Genomic DNA, 21,516 nt, shown 5'->3' on the forward strand with positions numbered 1-21,516 from the left:
GCGCTGCGAAATCTTCGCCCGCCAACCTGCCATTCTCCACCCCCGCCATTTTCATCATGCACTTGGGGTCGCTTTTTTGCTCACCTTGCGCTTCCGCGTTTTAATTTTGACTCGCCTCCGTACCCGGGGAAACATGAGCTAACGGTTTCTTTCTTCCTCGACAGAACCCACCAGCTGTCTGCTGCAATGCAGAACTCGCCGACGTCAACATCGTCGGGTGAAGACCCCGCCGAGAACACGGCAGACGAGGAAGATTCTGAGGATTACTGCAAAGGCGGCTACCACCCTGTCCAGATTGGCGAAAAGTTCAAGGACGGCAAATACACAGTCGTGCGCAAGCTCGGATGGGGTCACTTCTCGACAGTTTGGCTCTCCAGAGACAACACGTCGGGCAAGCACGTCGCCTTGAAGGTCGTCCGCTCCGCCGCGCACTATACCGAGACCGCCATTGACGAAATTAAACTGCTCAATAAGATCGTCCAGGCTAAGCCTGACCATCCTGGCCGCAAGCATGTCGTCAGTCTGCTCGACTCCTTCGAACATAAGGGCCCTAACGGCACGCATGTCTGCATGGTCTTTGAGGTTTTGGGCGAGAACTTGCTGGGCCTGATTAAGAAATGGAACCACCGAGGCATCCCCATGCCCTTGGTCAAGCAAATCACTAAGCAGGTGCTGCTCGGCCTCGACTACCTACACCGCGAATGTGGTATCATCCACACCGATTTAAAGCCCGAAAACGTCCTTATTGAGATTGGCGACGTTGAACAGATTGTCAAGAAGGTGGTCAAGAGCGAGCCTGGCGACAAGGAAAACAACAGAAACGGTCGGAGAAGGAGACGCACCCTCATCACCGGCAGCCAGCCGTTGCCGTCTCCCTTGAATGCTAGTTTCAACCACAACAACCTTTTCCCAACTACCAATTCGAGCCTCAGCCAAGTGCTGCACGAAGGTATCCGATCCTCCCCACCACCATCACTGCGCCACCTATACCCCCGCGGACCGCGTCACCCCCGCCCCCTAGCCACGCCACTACCTCAATCCGAATTGAAAATGTCGATTGATGGTGCTTGAACACGAGCTGACATACGTCTGCAGGCGGAAAATCATCAAGTGACGCCTCCCCCAAGCGCGATGCTGATCAGAAGACGCGCGAAAAGACAGCGTGAGTATTACCCCACTTTGATGAAATAAGTGGGCGACGTTATGTGATACTGACCGCTTTTTATGCAGCGATCTACTCACGAAAGAAGTTTCGGGCATCTCCCTCGACAAGACGAGCAACTCGCCTTCCTCCGGGGAAAAGCGTAAAGCGGAGGACGCGCATGCATTTGACGTTATCAGCGTTAAGATTGCCGATTTGGGCAACGCCTGCTGGGTCAATCACCACTTTACCAATGATATCCAGACCCGGCAGTATCGCTCACCTGAGGTCATATTGGGTGCGAAATGGGGCGCAAGTACTGACGTGTGGAGCATGGCCGCAATGGTAAGGCTCAAGAAGCATCACAAACCGCAATAAGTGCAATGCTAATCGCCATGCCTCACCAGGTGTTTGAACTGATTACGGGCGACTACCTGTTTGATCCACAATCCGGAACCAAGTACGGCAAGGACGACGATCATATTGCGCAAATCATTGAACTCCTCGGGCCCTTCCCCAAATCGCTTTGCCTATCAGGCAAGTGGTCTCAAGAGATTTTCAACCGCAAAGGCGAGCTGCGTAACATTCACCGTCTGCGTCACTGGGCTTTGCCAGATGTCCTCCGCGAAAAGTATCACTTCAAGGAGGAGGAGGCAAAACGCATCGCTGATTTCTTGACCCCCATGCTTGAACTCGTGCCCGACAAGCGTGCCAATGCAGGAGGCATGGCGGGACACGTGTGGCTAGACGACACACTCGGCATGAAGGGTGTTCGAATCAACGGGCTTGAAGTCGGCAGCCGGGGTGAGGGCATCGATGGCTGGGCTACAGAGGTGCGGAAACGGTAGGGGAAGGTAACAAAGGCCGCTTTTGATAGAGGGGGCCACCAAGATATCACCATAATTTTATATGAACCATCACCGGCCCCCTCGTCCCCCTTGGTCAGCGTTTTACACCGTTTGTCTCTAGCATCGTCACACCTGATATGGACTGAGTAATTTGGCACTACGCGCACCCATCATGGGGCATGGGGTTTTGCTCTTGAACAGTATCAAAAGACACGTACATACACTAGGATCACCAACACTACTACTACTACTACTACTACTACTACTACTACTACTACTACTACTACTACTACTACTACTACTACTACTACTACTACTACTACTACTACTACTACTATACAGTCATGGCCGAAAGCGCCGGATATGGGGACTATGGGGAGGATAGCAAATACAAAACGCGTCCCGCAAAAGGACTGATCAGTTTAACTGACGTGTTGTGGTCCTAGAAGGAAGTAATAACGCTGCAGCCGTACGCCAGGGAAGGGAAGGGGATGTGCCGGCAAAAGCCTATCTAGCATGGCTCAGTTTGAGGTACGAGTGAGAATCAAATGAATCGGATTATCAGGCCAAGTCAAAGTAAATTGTCGGTAGTGTGAAAAACTTATGAAGAACAAGACAGCGCAGGTATCGCCTGTCGATAAAAATAAAAAAAAGATTTAAAAAAGAAAAAGAAAAGAAAAGCAAAGAATCGGCTAAAAGCAGAAAACAGTACTCGTTAGAAGGGACCTTGCGTCCGTTCATGGCCGGAGAGAGAAAGCCCATCGTGCCTTGGTACCGGCTTTGCTCCGTTGCCGTGTCAACTAGCTTCGGCGAAGACGTGGCCGTCACCCTCTATACGAGAGACGCAGCGAGGCCAGGCTCATCTTCTGCCTGATGTCAACCTGTGTCAGATTTCAGAAATACTTCTGTCCAACTTGCAATAGGACATCGACATCCACACACACAAACGTCACATTGCGGAGCTTGTTGGGTGGCACTATGAAAGCATAAGTCCCTACGTTCTAGAGCTTCGCTGCTCGAAATTCGCATAAAAATAATAGCATTCTTCCTTGATCCATTGAATCCATTTGCCACCTTAGTCTACGACGACCCGGAACGCCTTTCTTTTTGTGCTCGAATAATACAAGTGCCGAGCCGCTTCCTTCGTAAAGCTCGTTTGGCCGGATGAGGAACAGGTGAGCCAGGCCCCCCACGCAGCCGTCTCCTGTTGCAGAGCTATGGGAGGGCGAAATCCCTCCGTGTGACAACTCACTTACCGCTTCTTGCGGTTCTGCGTCATCTTGCGGAATGCCTCCAGGCCACCGGCACCGATGGGGCGGTGCTCCGGGGCCCGCGAAACGTCGTACGTACTCTTGGGCGCAATCGTGTAGCTGTCAGGAAGACCACCAGGACGAGCACGGTTCGAGGTGACGACAGGCGCCAGCATGGCCTCACGCTCCAGCTCCCTAGCAGACTGGGAAGGCCGCTGGGTAAGGGTAAACTGGGAGCTGCCAGCCTGGCGCTGCGACATCTTCAGAGCCCTGTTGACATGAAAGAGTTAGCAACGGGATAAACTGGCCAAGAGGTCAGTGTGAGGGGATGGACGTAGGACGTACTCATAGTCGATTTCGCGCGTCTCAACATGGCGCTTCTTGTAGTCGTCTGTCCGTTTGAGGATAGGTCGGCTCCAATCGCCAAGGAGGCGCTCGGCCATGCGCTTGATGCTAGGTTCGGGCCTCTTCGAGCGGGTGTAGAAGTAAACAACTTTGCCGATGCCACTGCTGAGGAGCGCCTCCTTCTCGATGGGGAGCCGGATGAGCGCACTGAAAATGTCGCGTTGGATGTTGTATGCCGGCAAACTGCCGTCATTCAGGGGTTCGAGGAAGAACTTGACGTGCTGCAGGAAGTTGGTGTCGGGGTCGAGAATGGCGTGCTGGATGTTATTCCGGTTCAGCAGACCAGTCACCGAAGGAAGGAGCTTTAACTTGTGAACGGCTGGTTGACCGGCCTCGCGTGCGCTGTTGTCTGCCTCACAAGCCTTTTCCATTGCGACCTTCAGGTCTGCGATCTGCTCATCGATCTCGTCCTCCAGATCCTATTTCGGGAATGTCAGTAACTAGCTAGGCCTAAAGCCCACACATCGCAGAGCCAACCTACAATTTCGTCCTTCTTCTTCTTCCGCTTCGCAGGCCCCTTCATGGCAGCATCTAGCGCCCGGTCGATCGCGCGCCGCCTACGCTCCTCTGGCGTAAGATGGGACTCGTCGTCAACCTCGGGCTCAGCAGCCTTGGGCCGGGGCTTCCTCTCGCCATCAACCTGGCGTCTCGACTTGCGAGCAGGTCGCCCGGCATCACCATCCGCCTCGCCAGAAACCTCATCATCGCGTGTTCGTTTCTTCTCTCTGCGTCCCTCCTTCGGTTTCTTCGCTTTCGCGCCATCTGCCACCTTCCGCTTAGACGCCTTAAGAGTCTTGGCCACATCTTCGTCAACAGCTACTGGTCGGTCTTCGATGTTGGCTGTCTCTGGGTCGTAGTCCTCGAATTGGTCCTCGTCCATTTCCGACAGCTGGTCGTCATCGGAAAGCTCGGTGGCAGTCGCGCCCCCAGCGCCTTCGCGAGGTTCTTGATTATCGGCATGATCGTCGCGATCGGGCAGAGGGGATTCGGGGAGAGATTCGATGTCCGACATGATTGCGAAAGGAGCCGAGGAGTCGCGCTGTGAGATGCAAGGCTCGGCTTTTGCAATGATTGATTGGTGTGGAGATTAGAAAGGCTGTGATGTGTGCAGGTCGCTCTGCCTTGTCGTCGTTCCTTCGATTTTCCCAGATGGTCCAAGCTTTAGGTAAAGGGACTCACTTGGGAAGGAGCAGCCAGCCTCAGGTGTGGGTCACCGTCTGGCTGGAAGCCAAGAGTGGTGCCTGTGGCTGCACTGTGTTGCCTATCGATAAAGATAAGATATCATACACATACCAACGGGAGGTTCCGTTGCCTCAGGCACGGTTTGTTTACTTTGGTTTTTGTGAGTGTGCGTTTTACTTCTTGACAGCTACTAGAGTATTCTGACCCTTGGCTGCCACCACCCCGGACGGATTGCGACAAGAGCTGTTGCGCACCTCGCCCACCTTGCTTTGTGCACTCACACGCCATTTCTTGCTAACAAGAAGCCTCACGATGGATCGCAGAACATATGAAAGCCCTATGGAATGGGAATACCAGGATCACGGACCTCTGGATGCGACCAGCCCATTTGCACAGGTTGCAAAGACCAACACCCAGAACAGTGAGTCGCAGCTTGGTCGCAAGAAGCACCTTATTCTCTGTGATTGCTTCGCCATTTAAGTGCACTTTGTATCTGACACTGCCCTATTTTTACTCCTTCTGCAGGCTTCAGCTCACCGAACAAATTCGCAAGCTCCAAGCTGAACCCTTTCTTGAGCCCCTCCAAGCCGAACCTCTTCGCGGGTACCCCCTCCAGGACACTTCCATCTCTGCCGCAGGCATCGCTCTTCTCCCCCAGAGTACAGAAAAATAACATGGCGCCGCCGTTCCGAAACCCGGCCTTCACCACCCCGCGCAAACCCTTCGACGAGAGTGCCTATTCAGAGGCTTCAGGTGCAGAATCAAGCCCCGCCTTGACAGAAAATTCGGAGCTTCCAGACGATACCCCCGACGTTGACAGATACGGAGACACGAGCATGGCCACCATGACACCTTCCAAGGTCGACAAAAGCTTCCGCTATGGCAAGGCAAGCCAGTCATCGAAGCGCCACGCGCCAGGGAAGGGCGAGATCCCCAGGAGTGCACGAGAATACCCCGCTATAAGGAAGCGGAAGCGACACAACCTCGACAAGGATGTAGGAAGCGTACGCTATCATGGCGCACAGGACTGGGATGACTCGGATGACGACTCGGATGGTGACGGATCCCGCTCAGCGGCTCGCGGCGGCAAGGGCAGCAAGAAGAATATGAAGAACGGTCGTGGCTGGATCAGCAACCTGTTCCACGCTCTGGAGGAACACCCGAATGCCCCCGAGAACCTCTATCGCTGGATCCAGCTTTTGGTCAACTGCATAATTGTGTCGGCATTTGTCTTCTTCTGCTGGTCTATTCTGGATACTGTTCGGTCGGATATTCGAACCGCCAACGACGCAGCTCGTCTGGAAATCGAGAATAGGATGTCCGAATGCCGGACCGAATACCAGCTCAACGAATGCGCCAAGAAGGATCGGCCTGCGTTGAAGGCAATGTGCGACGAATGGTACGAGTGCATGATTCAAGATCCTTCTGCCATCATGAGGGTTCGAGTCACTGTTAAGCAAATCGCGGAAATCCTGAACGAATTCGCCGGCGCCATGCAGGTCAAGGCCTGGGTAAGCATTGACCTCTCTCCTGTCGTCCGCTGTCTCGCCTTCTGACGTTACCGCAAAGGTATTCTTCTTCGGCATCCTTTTCCTGTGTATCGTCGCCAATAACCTTACGTTGGGTCGTATGGCAAACAATGCTGGCTCCAGCCACCCAGTGCCAGCGCACCGCTCGACGTCTGGAGCTGCTCCGGAGCTATCGGTGATCCCTGAGCCTTCACAGGCGTACATGTGGGTTCCTATCCAAACACCTTCACATCGCCGCCACATCCAGTATGACAACGATGATACCGACACCGACGCATCGCCGCCAAAGATGAAGTCGATTATGCCGCCTCGGACTCCTTCTGGACGTCGGAGTCCAAGCAAGGGTGACCGGGATCGATTGCGCAGTCCGACCAAGTATGCAGGGCTGAGCCCCACCAAGGGTTACTGAGAGTGAGCGGAGACTTCCCGATATTCATCGACACTTGAAGGCAGGAACCGAAAATCAGAAAGCAATACAATGCATAGGATAGGAGTTATGGGGTTTGGTTGTATAATACACGTGTTCAGGGACCAGGTCTGGGGCAGATGCGGCGTCATCTGATGGCTTGAGGCGAGTTGGGGCCGGCTTTCGCCGGGTTTTTTTCTTTTCTTCTTCTCATCTTTATGGACAGGATAGGAAGCAATGTATCGACAACTAGCTACTGGGCCTAGCGGGCGGAAGTGCATACCTCTCGTACCTGTCGAGAGCTAAACCCCCTCACTAAATATTCATTTGTCGAATGCTCAGGCTCCATCTCATGCTTTTCTCCAATCTCACATGACGTGCTGTTGGCCCGTCACAATGCAATTCGCTTTCCGATGGGCCCTCCGATCAGAGCTCGGACCATGATGAGCTTAGTCATACCCGGTCCTCACCATGTTTGTTTTCGGATTGATTGATTGGCCATGACGTCAAGCTGGAGGAGAGTTTGGGTTTGTCAACTGCAACCCCCGCCTCTTATAGCTGCACGAGATGTTCCTGAATCGCGCAACACAACAGATAATCCACGGCTCTAGCAATGGAAGGTCGATCAGCGCGATCCGTTATAAGATAATAATGAACAAATAGAATAAAAAAGTTGGTGTGAGTTCAAGGCTGACAGCTGAAAGTCCCGGAAGCCTCTCGATGCCTCCTGTCGACTTCATTGACGAGACACGGTTGCCTACCGGCCAGCACGGACGGAGTAGGTTCCGCCGCCGCCATCGCCATAACGCTACTCTCCATTAGCCATCTTTGTTGAGCCGGTACGCTACCCCGAGGATCAGTCAGGACTTGGACCCTAAATGCTGCCCTGCATCTAACCAGCAAGTCACTGCCGCAGGAATGTCTTCTTAAGGGGAAAAGCATGCAGCCACCACGCAAACGGGAATCAAGCGCAGTAGGGGACTATTATGTATGTAGCAAATGCATGCTTTAGGACGACGCTGCGAGACTGCAAGGGTGTTCTTTAGCTCATTGCGCCCCTGGGCGGGCGCGTTCTAAAGTTGCTCACTTGGTTCAACCCGTGGGAATGCACACTGTGGGGTTCCTGAGGCACAGACATATCGAAGCAACCCCCCTTCGCTCCAGCCGGAGCAAAACTTTGCAAACCAGCTGGTCTCTAGGTAATTGTTTCCAACCAGCTCGCGGGAGTGAGATAGAAGCCTTAGCTTATGTGTCCTGGAGGGCGGGGCGTCAAACCTAATTCCTCTCTCGTCGCACCCTCGGGAAAATCGCAATGACATCCCAGAACGGCTCATCGTATCAGTGACTCCTCAGGTACCTCTGCCTTAGTGGGTTGATGAGCAAGGAACTCCCTGCAAAGTGAGGGTCATCGGCCAGGGTTTCATAACCCGCATTATGCCCGGTGCAGCGGTGCTGTAGCGAAATGCTGCTTACAAAACTTTGAGAGAGGGGCTCGCGGAGGAAAACTTCCAGCAGGAAGGTCGGGCGAGCGGGTATGGCGGACAGAAGCCTCCATCGTAATGCGATAGCCTCTCCGTGCTTTGGTCGTCTTGGTGTCTTGTCAGGTACCCTGGACTCCGATGCTAGCACGATGAAAGAATCTGGTAATGTGGTTTGTGTGAACAATGCACACCCTCTCACAAACCAAGGCTTAACAGTCAGGCTCAGGCAGCCTAGTTGCAATGAAGCAGAGCGTGGCATGATGGGTTAGTTGTTGGCGTTACTTCGCGATACTGGGGTTGGGGTACGGATGCTGAACTTGGTGAAGAAGAACTGAGGACTCACTGGCCTCTTCCGCGTGGATAGAGGAAACCCAATAGTAGAACGTATAGACATACCTGCATGTATGTATGTATGTATCTACCTATGTACGTAGTAGTGCGCAATAAGGTGGCATCATGTCTTGCGTGCAGAAATGTCCCCTTTCCTAGCGATTAGTTGGGCACGATGGGCACATCCCAGAGAGCAGGCGATAATTTACATCGAGTATTCGGGCAATTGTTTCGGTCATGCTTCGGCCTATTATGTCCCGTCAGTTAAGTTGGTTACTTGCAGGGTGTGGAAATGTGTGCTACTGGAATTGATGAGCCTTTCGCCTTCGTAGTGATGGCTGACGTCCGCCCAACTGGTAGCTGCTTCATCAGAAACGACCACTCCTGACATCCATGAGTATCAACCGAGACGGTGGGATGGGTAGAGCGAGCGAGCGACCAAGCGCCGGCACGAAAGCTTCAGCTCATTACCCATTCCCACACTCCATCCCTCCCCATCCCTTCCCATTCCTTCAGCTCCCATATACCATATGCAAAACGCATCTTTGCCTTCACAATTCAATCATGCGATCTCCGATGATGTGTACAACAAGAAACTCCAAGAGAACATAAGAAGACACAAATGAGCAACGCGACGGTGAGGCCTTACCGGACGTTTGGCACGCCTCGCCCAAGTACCTAAGTATTGTGCTATCCTGCTTTGGTACCTACCCGCCTACCTAGGTACCGTAGGTAGGTACCTTGCGCAAGAAGAAGAAAAAAAAACAAGTTTCACCTCTACCTCCATCACAGAGCTAAGCCTGGCGCAGCTCGAAGCTCTCGAATCTGGGGAAGGAGCTGCCCTGCTCACCTGCCGTTACTGTTCACTGCGTCTGTATCGCACCTTGTCTTTTGTGCGTCTGTGCTCCATCTCCTGTCTGTGTACACGTACCTATACTTGAGTACTGAGGCCCGGCCGCTGTACCATCATCCCTTCCCTTCCCACCATTCCCACTACTTTCCCTTCATCACGAGTTCCCTTTTCCGCCCGTCCTCAGTTGCCTTATCATTTTCCCCCCCTCTCTTTAACCCGCGTTTCTGCACCAGTCCTCGCTTTGGAGTCACATATCGCAGTCTGCCACGCGGCTCTCCTTACACAGAGCCTGCGCACCTCACAAACCCTCACCCCAGGTCATGCAAATATTGGTTTGCAGGGTTTATACACTCGGCGCATGCTTCAATAGGCAAGGCAATAAGGGGGGTCAAAGAGGGGCAGTAACTGCTCAATCTGCTACCTCTTGTCTCTTTCGCCCTCGCTCCCTCGCTGCGGCGGCGAGAACACTGGAACATCGGCGACGAAGAGCCGCGACCAAATCTCCTGTTTTGCGACCCAAGCTTACCTAGGTATCTTGCCTTCTCCCTTCTCAACTCTGAATCTTTGACCTTTCTTCCTTGCGCGTACCTTCCAGTCGACCCTGGACCTATTGCCAATCATCTAACCGCCCAAGACTGCTGCGCGGTGCTGTCAAAACACCTTCCTCGGACCGGAGCTTGATATTCACGTCCCAGATCGATGCCTACTAGTGCCCGCCTTTAAACGGCCTCATTATGTCAATTCGCAAACAAAACTTTGAAAGTCGAGTTTGCTTGGTAGACTCTGATCGAGGCTACGATCAGTCAACCTGAAGCGCGCAAGCACCGCCGATATGGAGGAGGCACCCGGCAACGAACAGCAGGCTCAGCCCAGCGCCGGCTCTGCCTCCTCCGCGGGGGCATCTGCCACATCTGCCCCTGCGCCTGCACCGTCGGCCAGTGCCGCTCCTACGCCATCTGCGTCTGGCAGCTCTGGCGCCGGGCAGTTATCCAAGAGAAGGAGGGGTTTGGGCGTCGTCACTCCCAATGCTTGCACCGAGTGTCGCAAGAAGCGCGCAAAGGTATGCTGGGCCTTGCTAGAAACGTGTCGTCTCTTGGAAATCACATACTGATACTCTCGCCTTTAGTGCGATGGCCAGAAGCCATGCGGCCGCTGCAAGGCCCAGAAGGACGTAGAGTGCGTTTACGAGGTACCAGTTCGTCAATCAAAGGAGCACCTACGAAGCGAAATCGAGCAACTACGCCACCGTCAGCGATCCAGCGACCAGGTAATCGCTGCCTTGGTGCGCTCCGATATGTGGGAGGATGTATTGCAACGGTTGCGAAGCGGCCAATCCCTAGAATCGGTCTCGGAATGGCTAGGCGGCACGCTTCCCTCGGGCGGTGGGTCCAGAACATCTCTCAACCGCCCTCCCGAGCAAGCTGGCGATGCAAACACCGGCTCAGGTGCCCGCCCAGGATTCCCAGGATCGACACCAGCGCCAATCAGAACGAGAAACCTCGGAGGGCCTGGGTCTGTGACCATGAGTCCTATCACGGGGCAATCTAACTTGCGTCAGGATATTGATTCCAACAGTCCGTGGCACCTTTCATCGCACAGCCAAAGCACCAGGAGCAATTCGCATCCCGATGTGATGAATTGGAGCACTGATATCAATAAGCCGCCACAAGGTCTGTTCGACACGTGGGGAGAGTCAACAAGTAACACAGAGACTTCAGAAGGCGGTTCCAAGTATCAGGGCCTCGACCAGGTCCTCGCGCCGCTGGAGCTGCCCTACATGAAACTCCCTCCCGAAGACTGGACAAACATCACCGATGACGGCTCTCTTGTGCAGCACCTCCTTGCCTTATATTTCTGCTGGGAGTATCCGACGTTTGCATCACTGAGCAAGGAACACTTTCTTCGGGATTTCCAGAACGGTGTTCACCGTTATTGTTCACCTATACTTGTCAATGCTCTCTTAGCTTTGGGCTGCCGCTTTTCCAGCAAATCCAGTACGAGAGCGAACCCCAGCGACCCGTACACCTCGGGCGACCACTTTTTCAAAGAAGCCCAGCGCCTGTTTTACCTCGAAGAAAACCATCATAATCTGACAACCATCCAAGCTTTGGGGATCATGTCGATAAGAGAAGCAAGTTGCGGTCGAGATTCTGAGAGTTGGTACTATGCAGGGCAGAGCATTCGTTTGGCTATCGAGATGGGCCTCCACCAGTTAGAAGAGGATGGCGACGATGACGAGTTTGCAGTGCAGGCTGCCACTTTCTGGGGCGCCTTTGCACTTGATCAGTAAGTGCCGTCATGCAGCAGACTTCAGAGATTGGCCCTCGAGCTAGCAAAGCTTATTGTTTCTTTAGTGCGTGGTCTTTGGCAACCGGCTCACTCCCCCAGTGCTCCTGTTTCCCTCACCTGCCGCCAAAGCCCGCTATCATCGATGACATCGAGGCGTCTTTGTGGATCCCGTACACGGACGACGGTAAGTTTTTCCTCAACTTGGAAAACACACGAAGCATGCCGGACACACAAGACTCAACAGACTCGTTAGGCGTCCCGTTACAGCGTTCAGCTGAACAGCCGTCCAACGTCCGGTCTGTATATAAGTGCTTCTGTGAACTGAGTGAGCTTGTGCACCAAAGTCTCTACGTCCTCCACTCTCCAGGAAGACCGTTGACCAGCCGTGACCTACTTGGCATATACACCCAATATCTCAACTGGTATGACAGAATACCAGAGGTATTGAGACTAGGGCACAACTTTACACCTGCTGTGCTCTTTGCCCAGTGAGTTCATCGCCAGAGATGCAACGGAACCATTACTGACGGGAAATGCGTTAGCATGTACTACCACTTTGCCATCCTCCTTCTCTTCCGGCCGCTCATTAAGCTGAGAATTATTGGTTCCAAGCTGCTGCCCCGGGATGTGTGTGGACAGGCGGCAGACGCCATCCAAGGACTCCTGCGGTCATACTCTCAGCTTTACACGCTCCGCCGGACGCCGTCGTTTGTTCCGTATTTCGTCCTTACATCGTCCATCATGCATCTAGCCATTGGTGCGGCCTGTGCGCCGCCGCAAAAGGGGTTCGATACAACAGCGCCAGCCAGCATCAACCCTGAGGCTCAACCGTCATATCCACCTCGTGTCGTGGAGGCAATCGAGCAAGGCATCCGGGACCTAGAGGAGATGGCACCGTGCCATCATTTTGCAGAACAGGCACTCAATATTCTTCGATATCTAGCCAAGAAGTGGAACTTGGACGTTGATATGGGCGAAAGGCTCCCATCAGATGCTGAATACGCGCACCTGGTCAGACCATATACAAGTAGTCTCAATTTTTTCGCTCCAAATGTCATCGAGGACGACTTCATCTGCGCTTGGGGCGGCAGCACCGACGAGACCGAGGCGCCGAACCCGGCAACGACAACGGGCACCAAGGGAACCGAACCCGGAAAGCCATCAGTCTCGCGGGCAGCCAAGGTCCTGGAGAACCCTCTGTTCTGGCCTTTCCCAATGCAGGGGCGTCCGATGCTCCCTACAGGACGCGAGCTTAAGGATGCTGGATTTGAGAGGATCTAGGAGCCGCAGACGACGTGCAAAGTGGTCAAAAGAGCAGGCGAGGAAGGCCGTTCGTGCCGAAGAAGATATAAAGCACATGTTGTGGTAAATTCCTCTGTAATAGTGGATGGCTCGTGCTGCCTGCACAGGAGTTTGGCCTTGGGCAAGGCTTTGTGTTTTTTGATACCCTAGCCCTTTTCTGTAGAGACGCGGCCGGTCTCTTGCACTCTAGAGCCGACGGTCTCGCTGTCCCATAATGTTGTTGTGGCCATCTCGGCCATCAGCAGGCAGGTACGAGATGAGAGGATAAAAAGGAAGCAAAAGTAACAAGTTTAATGCGGATTTGAGCGTGTCGATGGAAAGCAAATCCCAACTGTTGGCTGAGAAGGCCCTTGCGTTTACGGGCACTGCCAGCAATCTCCCACGTTTTATCCAGGATACCTACCTACCTACGCAACAAACGAAGAGCTTCAGTTTTTCTCTCGAGATTGAACAGAGAAGTCTGCCCGGCAAAAAAAAGAAAGGCTTTAAAAAAAAAAAAAACCCCCTCCTAGAATTTGTCCCCTGTCTACCTTGGTAACCAAAAGAAGGAAAGTCCAGCGGGCAGGGATCAACCACATCGAGGTATGCAACATAATCTTATTGGTTCAATGCACTGAGCGCTGTGTGATAACGGCACTTTCCCATCTCATGCCAGCGCATTTGTGATGGTAGGGGGGTTCCAGAGGGCAGATAGGTACGTATATTTATCCGACCTACGGAGTACAGACTCCCCAGGTGTCCAACTCAAGGACAAGAAAGAGCAGGGCAACCTCGGCTCAAAGCCCAGGCTCGAATCAGCGCAAGCAGCAGCGGCGACCATGTCCACGTCTAGTCGCGATGCGCTGCCCGAGGTACCGACGGACCTCCCTGCCTAACTTTACCTTTACGTCGATGACCCCGACGTGCGACACCCGTTTCCCCAACCACATCCATCCACGTCGGCATCGTTCGTCTCAACATCTTGTCATTTCGCAGTTTTCTCCTTCAATTCTGCCTCGGCCAGCATCACTGCCGCCCGCATCTTTTCTGTACTCATCATTCTAGTCCCTACTTTCCTTCGCGCGTCGATAACAAAGCCCGCGATCCTAATGCTCTAAAGCCTGCGCAATGTCGACTTCCGCTGACATTCCCAATAAAACCCGCCTTTCGCATCAGCCGTCAACGATCCGCGCCGTTCTATCGCTGCCGCCGCAATGGCTTCACATGTACGACGAGTTCATCACCAAAAACGCTAGTCAGGTCTCCCAAATAGAATCAGCTCTGAGGTCCCTAACCTACATCATCCCTGGTAACCAACACTCACGCGGCCCTTCACGGCCTGTTACCATGACCCCCGAGCTAATTAAGTCAAAGGTCGTTTCCGCGACGCCGAGATTGCCTCCGAAACGGTCCATTCGAGTGTGCAGCTTCTGTCTCTTTACCATGACACACTGCTCATGCGCGCCATATCACGCATTCCCATGGCGCGGTTGCCATCTCCTCACAGTCGCTATACCAAATACTGGACTCAACGCAGTCCAACCTACCGCCGCATCGCCATGCTGCTGCAGATGGTTACATACACACAACTCCTCTGCGAGATGGCAGCCAAAAGGCGCGGGGGCGAGCGCGGTCGGTGGCGCGTGGTTGTGCTGCTAGAGGCCATCAAGGCCATCTGCCGTCTGCTGCTACTGCGCGTGACGCGCTCACGGCCTCTCGTCTCGCCGGTACTTCCCGAGCGTGAGCCTATCCCCGAGGAACCAGATGCCGATAACGATGGCGCTATCAAGCAAATGTTCGACGAGTCTCCCACTGGCCATCCTCCAGGGGCCAGTGATGACGCTCCGAAGCCACACGAAAAGGACTGGGTCATGCCTAGGACCGGAATGAGCCTTCCTTCGTTGCCCAATGCCGGCGATATCAGCGGCTATCTCCTGGGCAAGGTCCTAACTGCTGAAGATATCAAACCCGCAGCCAAGCTGCTAAACCAACTACATGGCAGTGCTCATGCGGCCGAGGTGCTCCATATCCTGGCGCCGCTCATTTATGCGTTGGCCCTCTCCAAAAGCAAGAACAAGAAGTCCTGGACGCCATGGCTAGTTGGTTTGAGCGTTGAATACGCCGCACGCCAACTCAGGGACCGGAGCTTCAGGACCACGCCGCTTGAACGTGATGAGTGGAACAAACGAGGCTGGGCTATGGGATGGTGGGCCATGCGTGGAGCCTTCTACGAGAACGTCATGAAGGGCGTTGTCGGCGGCGTGCGCTCAAGAGTTCCCGGGCTCATTAGCGGGATCCTGGAAGACTACGAGTACCTGTGGGAGAATTACTATTTCAGCACCAGTGCATAAAGCACATATCAGCTTGCGATTACTTTGGATGAGTGTGGGACGCGCGTTGCTGTTTGCCACAGATCTTCTCACCAGTGTCTTTAAAAAGTCGGCATCCTGTCGCTAAGCTCGTAGCCAGACCACCTCCGACCGCTCATCAGGCTACAACATGCAGCATCTAGAGGCGGCGAATCGTGAAAGAGGAGCGTTTCTTTTCCTGAGGCGGGTGGGCAACTGGATGCTCGGTGCCGACTGAGATGTATGTATGTTGGACGACAAGCGTACCGACGTGTATCAACCTCAATAACACTTCGATGCTAAGTCGCTGTGTTATCTCCTGATGAGCGTTGTGGAATGAAGCATCCTAAGAGCCCGAGATGCGGCTCATTGAATGGCCGCCAACAAGCCAGGCTAAGCCGAACCGCCATCAAACATACGTCCCGGTGCAGATGCTAGGGAGGCTCGGAACGAACGTGAGGAACTTCCGGAGTCGAGGATTCGTGTCGAGCAATTTTGTGGCTGAAGCTGAGGGTCATGCACAATGGTTGTGAGAAGGATCGTGAGCCATGGCTCCCGTCACGGCACTTTCCGAGACAGTGATCCTTACCACTTCGACGAAGGGATGGCAACCGACCTCGGCCACAATACAGCAGCGAAGGAGGGCATATTCCGGGTACCGGCCAATGTCTTCCGGCAACCGGGGGCTGAAGCTGAGTCTCTGCTGTCTCCATCTACCAGCCTCGCAGCGAGATGAGTGGCTGTTCACGGCTTCCGGTTCTCCAATGGTGCAACGCATAAAACCGGTAGACGCATGCATCGAAAGTGGCGGTAAGCGTTAGGGTACATCAGGCAAAGAAGAGGTGGGCATTGTGGGATGGATAAAAGCTTTTGGTCCTCTTGTCCCCGTTATCAAATCAAAACACATTGCATATCATAACCCCTCCCCTCTTTGTCTTGAGCCTTTTTGTCGGCTCCGTCACTGCCCCTCGCCCATCGAGCGTTCCACATTTTGCAAAAACGACTACTACACCCGTAGCACACACCGCTAAGCTAACCAAAACGGCAGAGAATGATCGGGGGCGCCTGTTGGAGGGGGGAAGGGGGGGGGCCAAGCTGACTCGAGCAGAAGGTGCGGCACATGGCTGGTGATCGTGGTGCCGGAAACTCGTTCCCGTAGAAGCGGCTGCAATATATTGCTTTTTCAGGCTCCACGTTGACAAGCCAAACCCCCATTGGCTGGCGCCTACAATGTGCATATGGCCCTCCGGGTGACAGGCATGTGCAAATTCTTCATTTGAATGGCAAGTCGAGTTCTGGCAGTACCAGAGACATGGTCTTAAGCCGCACTGGATTGGGCTTGAGTGATGGCTCGTCAAGTTAGACGAAACTAGGGATGAGGGAGAGCATGGCATCGCATGTCATATGCCAACTGGAAACCAGTCGCCGGTCAGGCAGTCAGTGCCTGTCAGCACCAGCAGCCTGCATATTGACAACATGGCTCAAGCTACCGCGTGGATCCAGTCGGTCGGGTCGTCATCCGTCAGATTTCGTTTCCGAGTCGCTAGAAAACGCAGGCAACGTATGCTGGAACGAACGAATACCGGTATTGGTGTTTACCAACGAGCTCAGGCCAGTCGAGAGTAGCACAACCTCGTCCATCCCTCGATCACGCAACATGCGGATCACTCGCACAGATGACGTCGGGAACCTTTTGATCCAGCCATCTACGCGGTTGCTCTGAGCTTGTATCGGTGTTGGGTATCAATTCCGAAAGGCAGACAATGAATACACAGACGGAGCCGTGTCTGCACGACAACGAACACTACTTAAGCGCGGTATGAAACTGTGCGGATACCTTACTGCGACGCATACTGATAACTAAGCTGCAGGTGCGAAAACCGAGCCAAGGAAGCAGAGCCAAGACGAAGAAGGCGTTGGGCCTCCGTCTGCCATGTCCATTACCTACCATCTCGCCACCCGTCTTCCGGAAAGCCTTATTCATCTGATTCATCGCGGGTCCATATTCCAGCGGGATTCACTCCGAGGGCCAAGGAGCCGGGGGGCGGGGGCGAAGGGGGCGAAGGGGGGAGGAGAAGAAAAGATCCACACAAACAGTCTAAACCTCAATGAGAGAGATAAGGCAGCGTTTACACCACACCAAACATCACCTGTTGGCTTGCATTCCCCGGATCTTGCCCACACTTCCGGGGCCTCTAGCGTCCGTCTACGGGCACTACCGACACTGTTGTTCATCTACTGATCGGAGATTTGTGGATAAGTGCGCGGTCAGCCCCTGTAGGAATAGGGTTACTCCTCGAAGAGAAGCAGTGCGATGTAATGTAATCGATCCCGACAAAGAAGAGGTTGTCCGTTCCAAACCAATCCGTGCTCAGCTGGGCAAAGAAGATAGAGGCAGGGATTGTACTTGGTGTAAGCAAGACGAGACAAGTCTCAGAGAAATCTGCATCTCTGTTCTTCGTACGTCCGTACCGTACTGGGGAAGGCGTTTCTCTGCGGCCGCCCCTATGAAGATGAGGGGTGAAGTGACAGCACATGGAGGAGGGGTCCCGCCATCACGCATTCGCGGCAGCTGCAGTGCTATGTACGTATGTCAGAGGCACTGTGGAGTGTGGCAGCGGCACGACATACTCGATAACAAGGGGGTCGATGGGCTGAGATTGTCTTGAGCCTTTGGAACCCAACCTTGCGGCCACGAGGGCGCGCCTGATCTGGGCTCGCCTTGCCTCATCTAATGGCGACCTACCGTACGGTACTGCACAGCTATCTCTGCCTATCCTAATGTCGTATGGGCTACTCCTTTGCGTACCTACAGAGAGGTCTGCCTCCACGAAGAAAGCGGCGTCCGATCGATGTTGGCCATGGTCCCCAACGACACCCCCTCCCCCTGCTCCGACCCCCTGGTCTCCCTGATGCCTGCCGCGAACCCGCAGCCCCCCGGTCACCTTGGGCTCCAGTCTCAAGACTACCTACTGCGCACTACCATGTATCGTGCATGGGTATACCGTATACGCACCCGATGCTGGCTCTGTACGTAGTAAGTAGCGGGCACTGTGAGTCTGCTATTCATACTGCCCTCAAACCACCGCTGGTGTTATAGGTCAAACGTACGTAGCATAGTGCGGGCTGCACAGGAACAACGCGACACGACAAGGCAGACAGACCGAGTGTGGCCCGCATTGCTTTTTCTTCGCGATACTCTGAGACTAGGGTCAGCCAGCCACCCTGGATCTCTCGCTTTTCCCTTCTTGATTCAGACGAGAAGCAAGCAGCAAAAGACGCTGGTATGGAGAGGAGCCCTAGAGGATACCTCAGTCCTACGGAACCCATATCGCGACTGGCAAGGGGGGGGGCCAATCCAATCCGATTTCCCATATTTCCCGCCCTGTCTGAGATCGATTCCGCCGCCCATCATACATGACGACTCGCCTCCGCCCGCCTCTTACTTTCGTGGTTGCGCTCCCTCCCTCTACCTATAGTAACCCGTGGCGAGAGCAGCCTCAAACATAACCGGGGAGCCTCTAAAGCTACCAGATTTCCACAAACTACCATCCAGGACAGAGTAGACCGTGGTGTTCCCGGCTTCCTGTCTTTGCCCCGTCAACCTAGGACAAGACATCCGCCAGAACATGAGCTTGACCATCTCCAATCGATTCGTCGGGCATCAGGGTTCTCTAGGTGGAAGCGCTTTTCATCCGTTTCCTCCGCCACATCATGGGCCACCTCTCATGCATCGTCAACAATGGCCAGCGCGCAATCCTGTCCAGGTCCAGCCGCAGAACCGCGACCCGACTGCTTCCATGATACCTTCGCACAGCATCCGCCACAGCACCGGCCCTTCACGTTTTATTAAACCCGCCGATGCTGTTTCCGTCACTTCGTCGGCCTCAAAAGAATCAAATCCCGATTTCGACAACCGCAGTCAGGATGCCGACGACAGCAAGTTCTCGACGCCGGCGTCGGGTCCGTCAGCAGGCATCAACCCATTTGATCTTTCTGTCGCCGCACATTCGGAGCCTCGTCACGTCCTCGTCCGCGTGGAGGGCGACGCCGGTGCGTACCTCGGCAATGTTACGGGACGGCCAGTCCCTTCCGAGCTTAGTCTGCCCACCGCGATGGACGGCTCACGATCGGTCACTAGCGGAGACCAGATCGAAACTGGCTGGAGCCTTGACTACTATGGCTTGTCTCGCACTCCACGAGAGTATGGAAATGGTATTGGGTGGCGCTGCCAAGAATCAGAGGCTGTGGCAGATGCTCAGGGAAACGGAAACTTTGGATGGCCTCGAAAGTACGTGTGCTCCATGTGCTCACTGCATTGGAAGGCCATGCCTTTGCCAGCCAAGGTCATCCGAGGCGATGTTAGTCAGAGGGACAGAATTGATCTAAGAATTGTACGTGCCCGCCCACGCACTCCGGCGTCTACCGCACCCGACGGTACGCTTACAAGAACCAGCCCAACCCGCTCGATACCCGGAGGGACCCAGCATTCTCCCGGCCTGGCTGCTCAGAGGTACGTCGCAATAATGGGACCATGATGGGTTGATCGTGCGTTGACAGGAGTTTAACCCGTAGCTGCACTACTACCTCGATCATGAAGGACCCGGTAATGAGCCGTGCGCCCGGGGCCTTTGTCAGACCTGCCGGCCCGTTTCCTTCTTCCCGGATTCGCAACCGACGACCCACTGTTGCCCACCGCCGGTTGTTGAACCGGGCTACCTCAAAGAGATTTACAGGTGCATCATGGACAACTGCCCGTTCCTGACAGACACACGGCGGGAGATGAAGGTACACATTGACCTCCGGCCACTCATCAAAGCTGATTCTGACTGACCTTTTCATGCAGGCCCATCTTCATTCTCCCCGAAAGAATGGCCACAAATCCTATCTGACGGGGCTAGCCAGCCGTATCGAGAACGGCCAACCTCTGAGCTCCATTGACCAGGAAATTTGCTCGCGGCTGATGCTCATGTTCAACGACAGGGACGCCCGCGGGCAAAAGTCCATTTCTCAGCCCATCAACACAGTCCTGGGCCCGGAGGATGTCAGCAGCCCTGCTGTCTTACGAGAGCACACCCAGTGGATGTCGTACCTCGGGTTACACACTCCTGAGATGCACCGAAGGGACTTTTTCGACCCGAGGAATAATCAGTGGTACTACCGCGAGTACAACCTCGATGACGACTTCGAGAACGCGTGCGAGAATATTCGGATCTTTTCCTACGCGACGGGACGCCCGGTGAAGGCCTCTGACTTTCTCTGGCGCTGACTCTGTCATTCTTCCTCTCCTTCTCCTAGGCAAACGGAGTTGGGTGCTCACCGAGCGTAGATGTATCTCCATTAATGGACACATCAAGTCCCGTTACGTTGACATGGATCTCGTTTACGAGAACACAGTCATTTTATTGTGCTAGACAACTTATGCGAGGCGAGCTGGCAAAGGGCGAACCAGCCGGGACGTAGAGAAAACGGGTATTACGACTTCATGCTTTGCTATGACCAACAACAGACGACATGACCTTTGGCGTCATGCGGTTTTCACGACAAGCAAGCATGTTTTGGGCTATTAGGCTACAACTGGGTGCTACCCCTGCATACCCGGGGGGGGACGGCGTCTGTTCTTTCGGAGTGCTCGCTTTTCCGTTTGGCGTTTGACTCGTTTTACGATTATTGGAAAATGGGGAACCGGGTACTCGGCGTTGATGGTGAATCTGGCCGGGCCTACTAGGCCCTGTCTTCTCTCATTCTCATTGACAGTAGCTTAAGGCGTACACGTGTTGGCGACGGTGATATCTACATGGAGCAATATGAAGATACCCTACTCGAGCCTTGGAGGTGTCTTTTTGGTTGAATACAGGGGGCGAAGGTTGATCGGAGGTTCCTATCACGCGAGTGCTGACGGCTCAATATTCAAGAAAGAAGGGCAAGGTAGAATTAACGACTGTTCTCGCTGGATAGAGAATTTGTATTCTAGGCTGTGGAGGCCAAGCACGGACGATGCTTTGTTTTTGCCCAAACTAAAGGCGGCGGCACCAGGCCGAGAAGACTTGGCTTGGGATAGATCAGGTTCGTAGTGGAAGCAATCTAATGATGGGCAATTTGAACACCACTTCGTGTCGAGGTTTTTAGACTACATCTTGATGGGAGTGCGTGGTAGGCTGTTGTTGATTCAT

At 54.0% G+C, this 21,516-nt stretch overlaps 7 protein-coding genes across 7 annotated transcripts; 5 read left to right on the top strand and 2 right to left on the bottom strand.

Annotated features, from left to right (window-relative positions):
• Positions 1-186: 186 nt before the first annotated feature.
• LY79DRAFT_587778 (kinase-like domain-containing protein) lies at positions 187-1,989 on the top strand (the record flags this gene model as incomplete). The annotated part of the gene is made up of 4 exons (XM_060560817.1): positions 187-949; positions 1,096-1,162; positions 1,231-1,486; positions 1,549-1,989. 4 exons carry the CDS (start codon positions 187-189, stop codon positions 1,987-1,989), a joined length of 1,527 nt encoding a protein of 508 aa, XP_060417800.1.
• Positions 1,990-3,241: 1,252 nt separating this feature from the next.
• On the bottom strand, positions 3,242-4,656 carry LY79DRAFT_667097 (uncharacterized protein; the record flags this gene model as incomplete). Its single annotated transcript, XM_060563325.1, has 3 exons — positions 3,242-3,509; positions 3,585-4,063; positions 4,126-4,656. The coding sequence occupies 3 exons, from the start codon at positions 4,654-4,656 to the stop codon at positions 3,242-3,244; spliced, it is 1,278 nt and encodes a 425-aa protein (XP_060417801.1).
• Positions 4,657-5,138: 482 nt separating this feature from the next.
• LY79DRAFT_508822 (Di-sulfide bridge nucleocytoplasmic transport domain-containing protein) lies at positions 5,139-6,764 on the top strand (the record flags this gene model as incomplete). Its single annotated transcript, XM_060553988.1, has 3 exons — positions 5,139-5,247; positions 5,352-6,337; positions 6,396-6,764. 3 exons carry the CDS (start codon positions 5,139-5,141, stop codon positions 6,762-6,764), a joined length of 1,464 nt encoding a protein of 487 aa, XP_060417802.1.
• A 1,279-nt stretch (positions 6,765-8,043) lies between these two features.
• On the bottom strand, positions 8,044-8,794 carry LY79DRAFT_543306 (uncharacterized protein). The gene has a single exon (XM_060557036.1). It carries the CDS (start codon positions 8,499-8,501, stop codon positions 8,100-8,102), a length of 402 nt encoding a protein of 133 aa, XP_060417803.1. The 5' UTR covers positions 8,502-8,794; the 3' UTR covers positions 8,044-8,099.
• Positions 8,795-10,257: 1,463 nt separating this feature from the next.
• LY79DRAFT_667099 (fungal-specific transcription factor domain-containing protein) lies at positions 10,258-12,995 on the top strand (the record flags this gene model as incomplete). The annotated part of the gene is made up of 5 exons (XM_060563326.1): positions 10,258-10,485; positions 10,552-11,711; positions 11,780-11,898; positions 11,959-12,202; positions 12,257-12,995. 5 exons carry the CDS (start codon positions 10,258-10,260, stop codon positions 12,993-12,995), a joined length of 2,490 nt encoding a protein of 829 aa, XP_060417804.1.
• A 1,128-nt stretch (positions 12,996-14,123) lies between these two features.
• On the top strand, positions 14,124-15,346 carry LY79DRAFT_508829 (peroxisomal membrane protein; the record flags this gene model as incomplete). Its single annotated transcript, XM_060553989.1, has 2 exons — positions 14,124-14,304; positions 14,370-15,346. The coding sequence occupies 2 exons, from the start codon at positions 14,124-14,126 to the stop codon at positions 15,344-15,346; spliced, it is 1,158 nt and encodes a 385-aa protein (XP_060417805.1).
• A 3,725-nt stretch (positions 15,347-19,071) lies between these two features.
• On the top strand, positions 19,072-20,612 carry LY79DRAFT_667101 (uncharacterized protein; the record flags this gene model as incomplete). Its single annotated transcript, XM_060563327.1, has 4 exons — positions 19,072-19,737; positions 19,800-19,856; positions 19,919-20,131; positions 20,190-20,612. 4 exons carry the CDS (start codon positions 19,072-19,074, stop codon positions 20,610-20,612), a joined length of 1,359 nt encoding a protein of 452 aa, XP_060417806.1.
• Between the last annotated feature and the right edge of the window lie 904 nt (positions 20,613-21,516).

The sequence above is a fragment of the Colletotrichum navitas genome, assembly GCF_030913465.1.
Source record: "Colletotrichum navitas strain CBS 125086 chromosome Unknown LY79scaffold_10, whole genome shotgun sequence".
Lineage (NCBI taxonomy): Eukaryota > Fungi > Ascomycota > Sordariomycetes > Glomerellales > Glomerellaceae > Colletotrichum > Colletotrichum navitas.

Coding starts and splice junctions, on each gene's coding strand:
- LY79DRAFT_543306 (XM_060557036.1), bottom strand. CDS start 8,501: ATGCCACGCTCTGCTTCATTGCAACTAGGCTGCCTGAGCCTGACTGTT.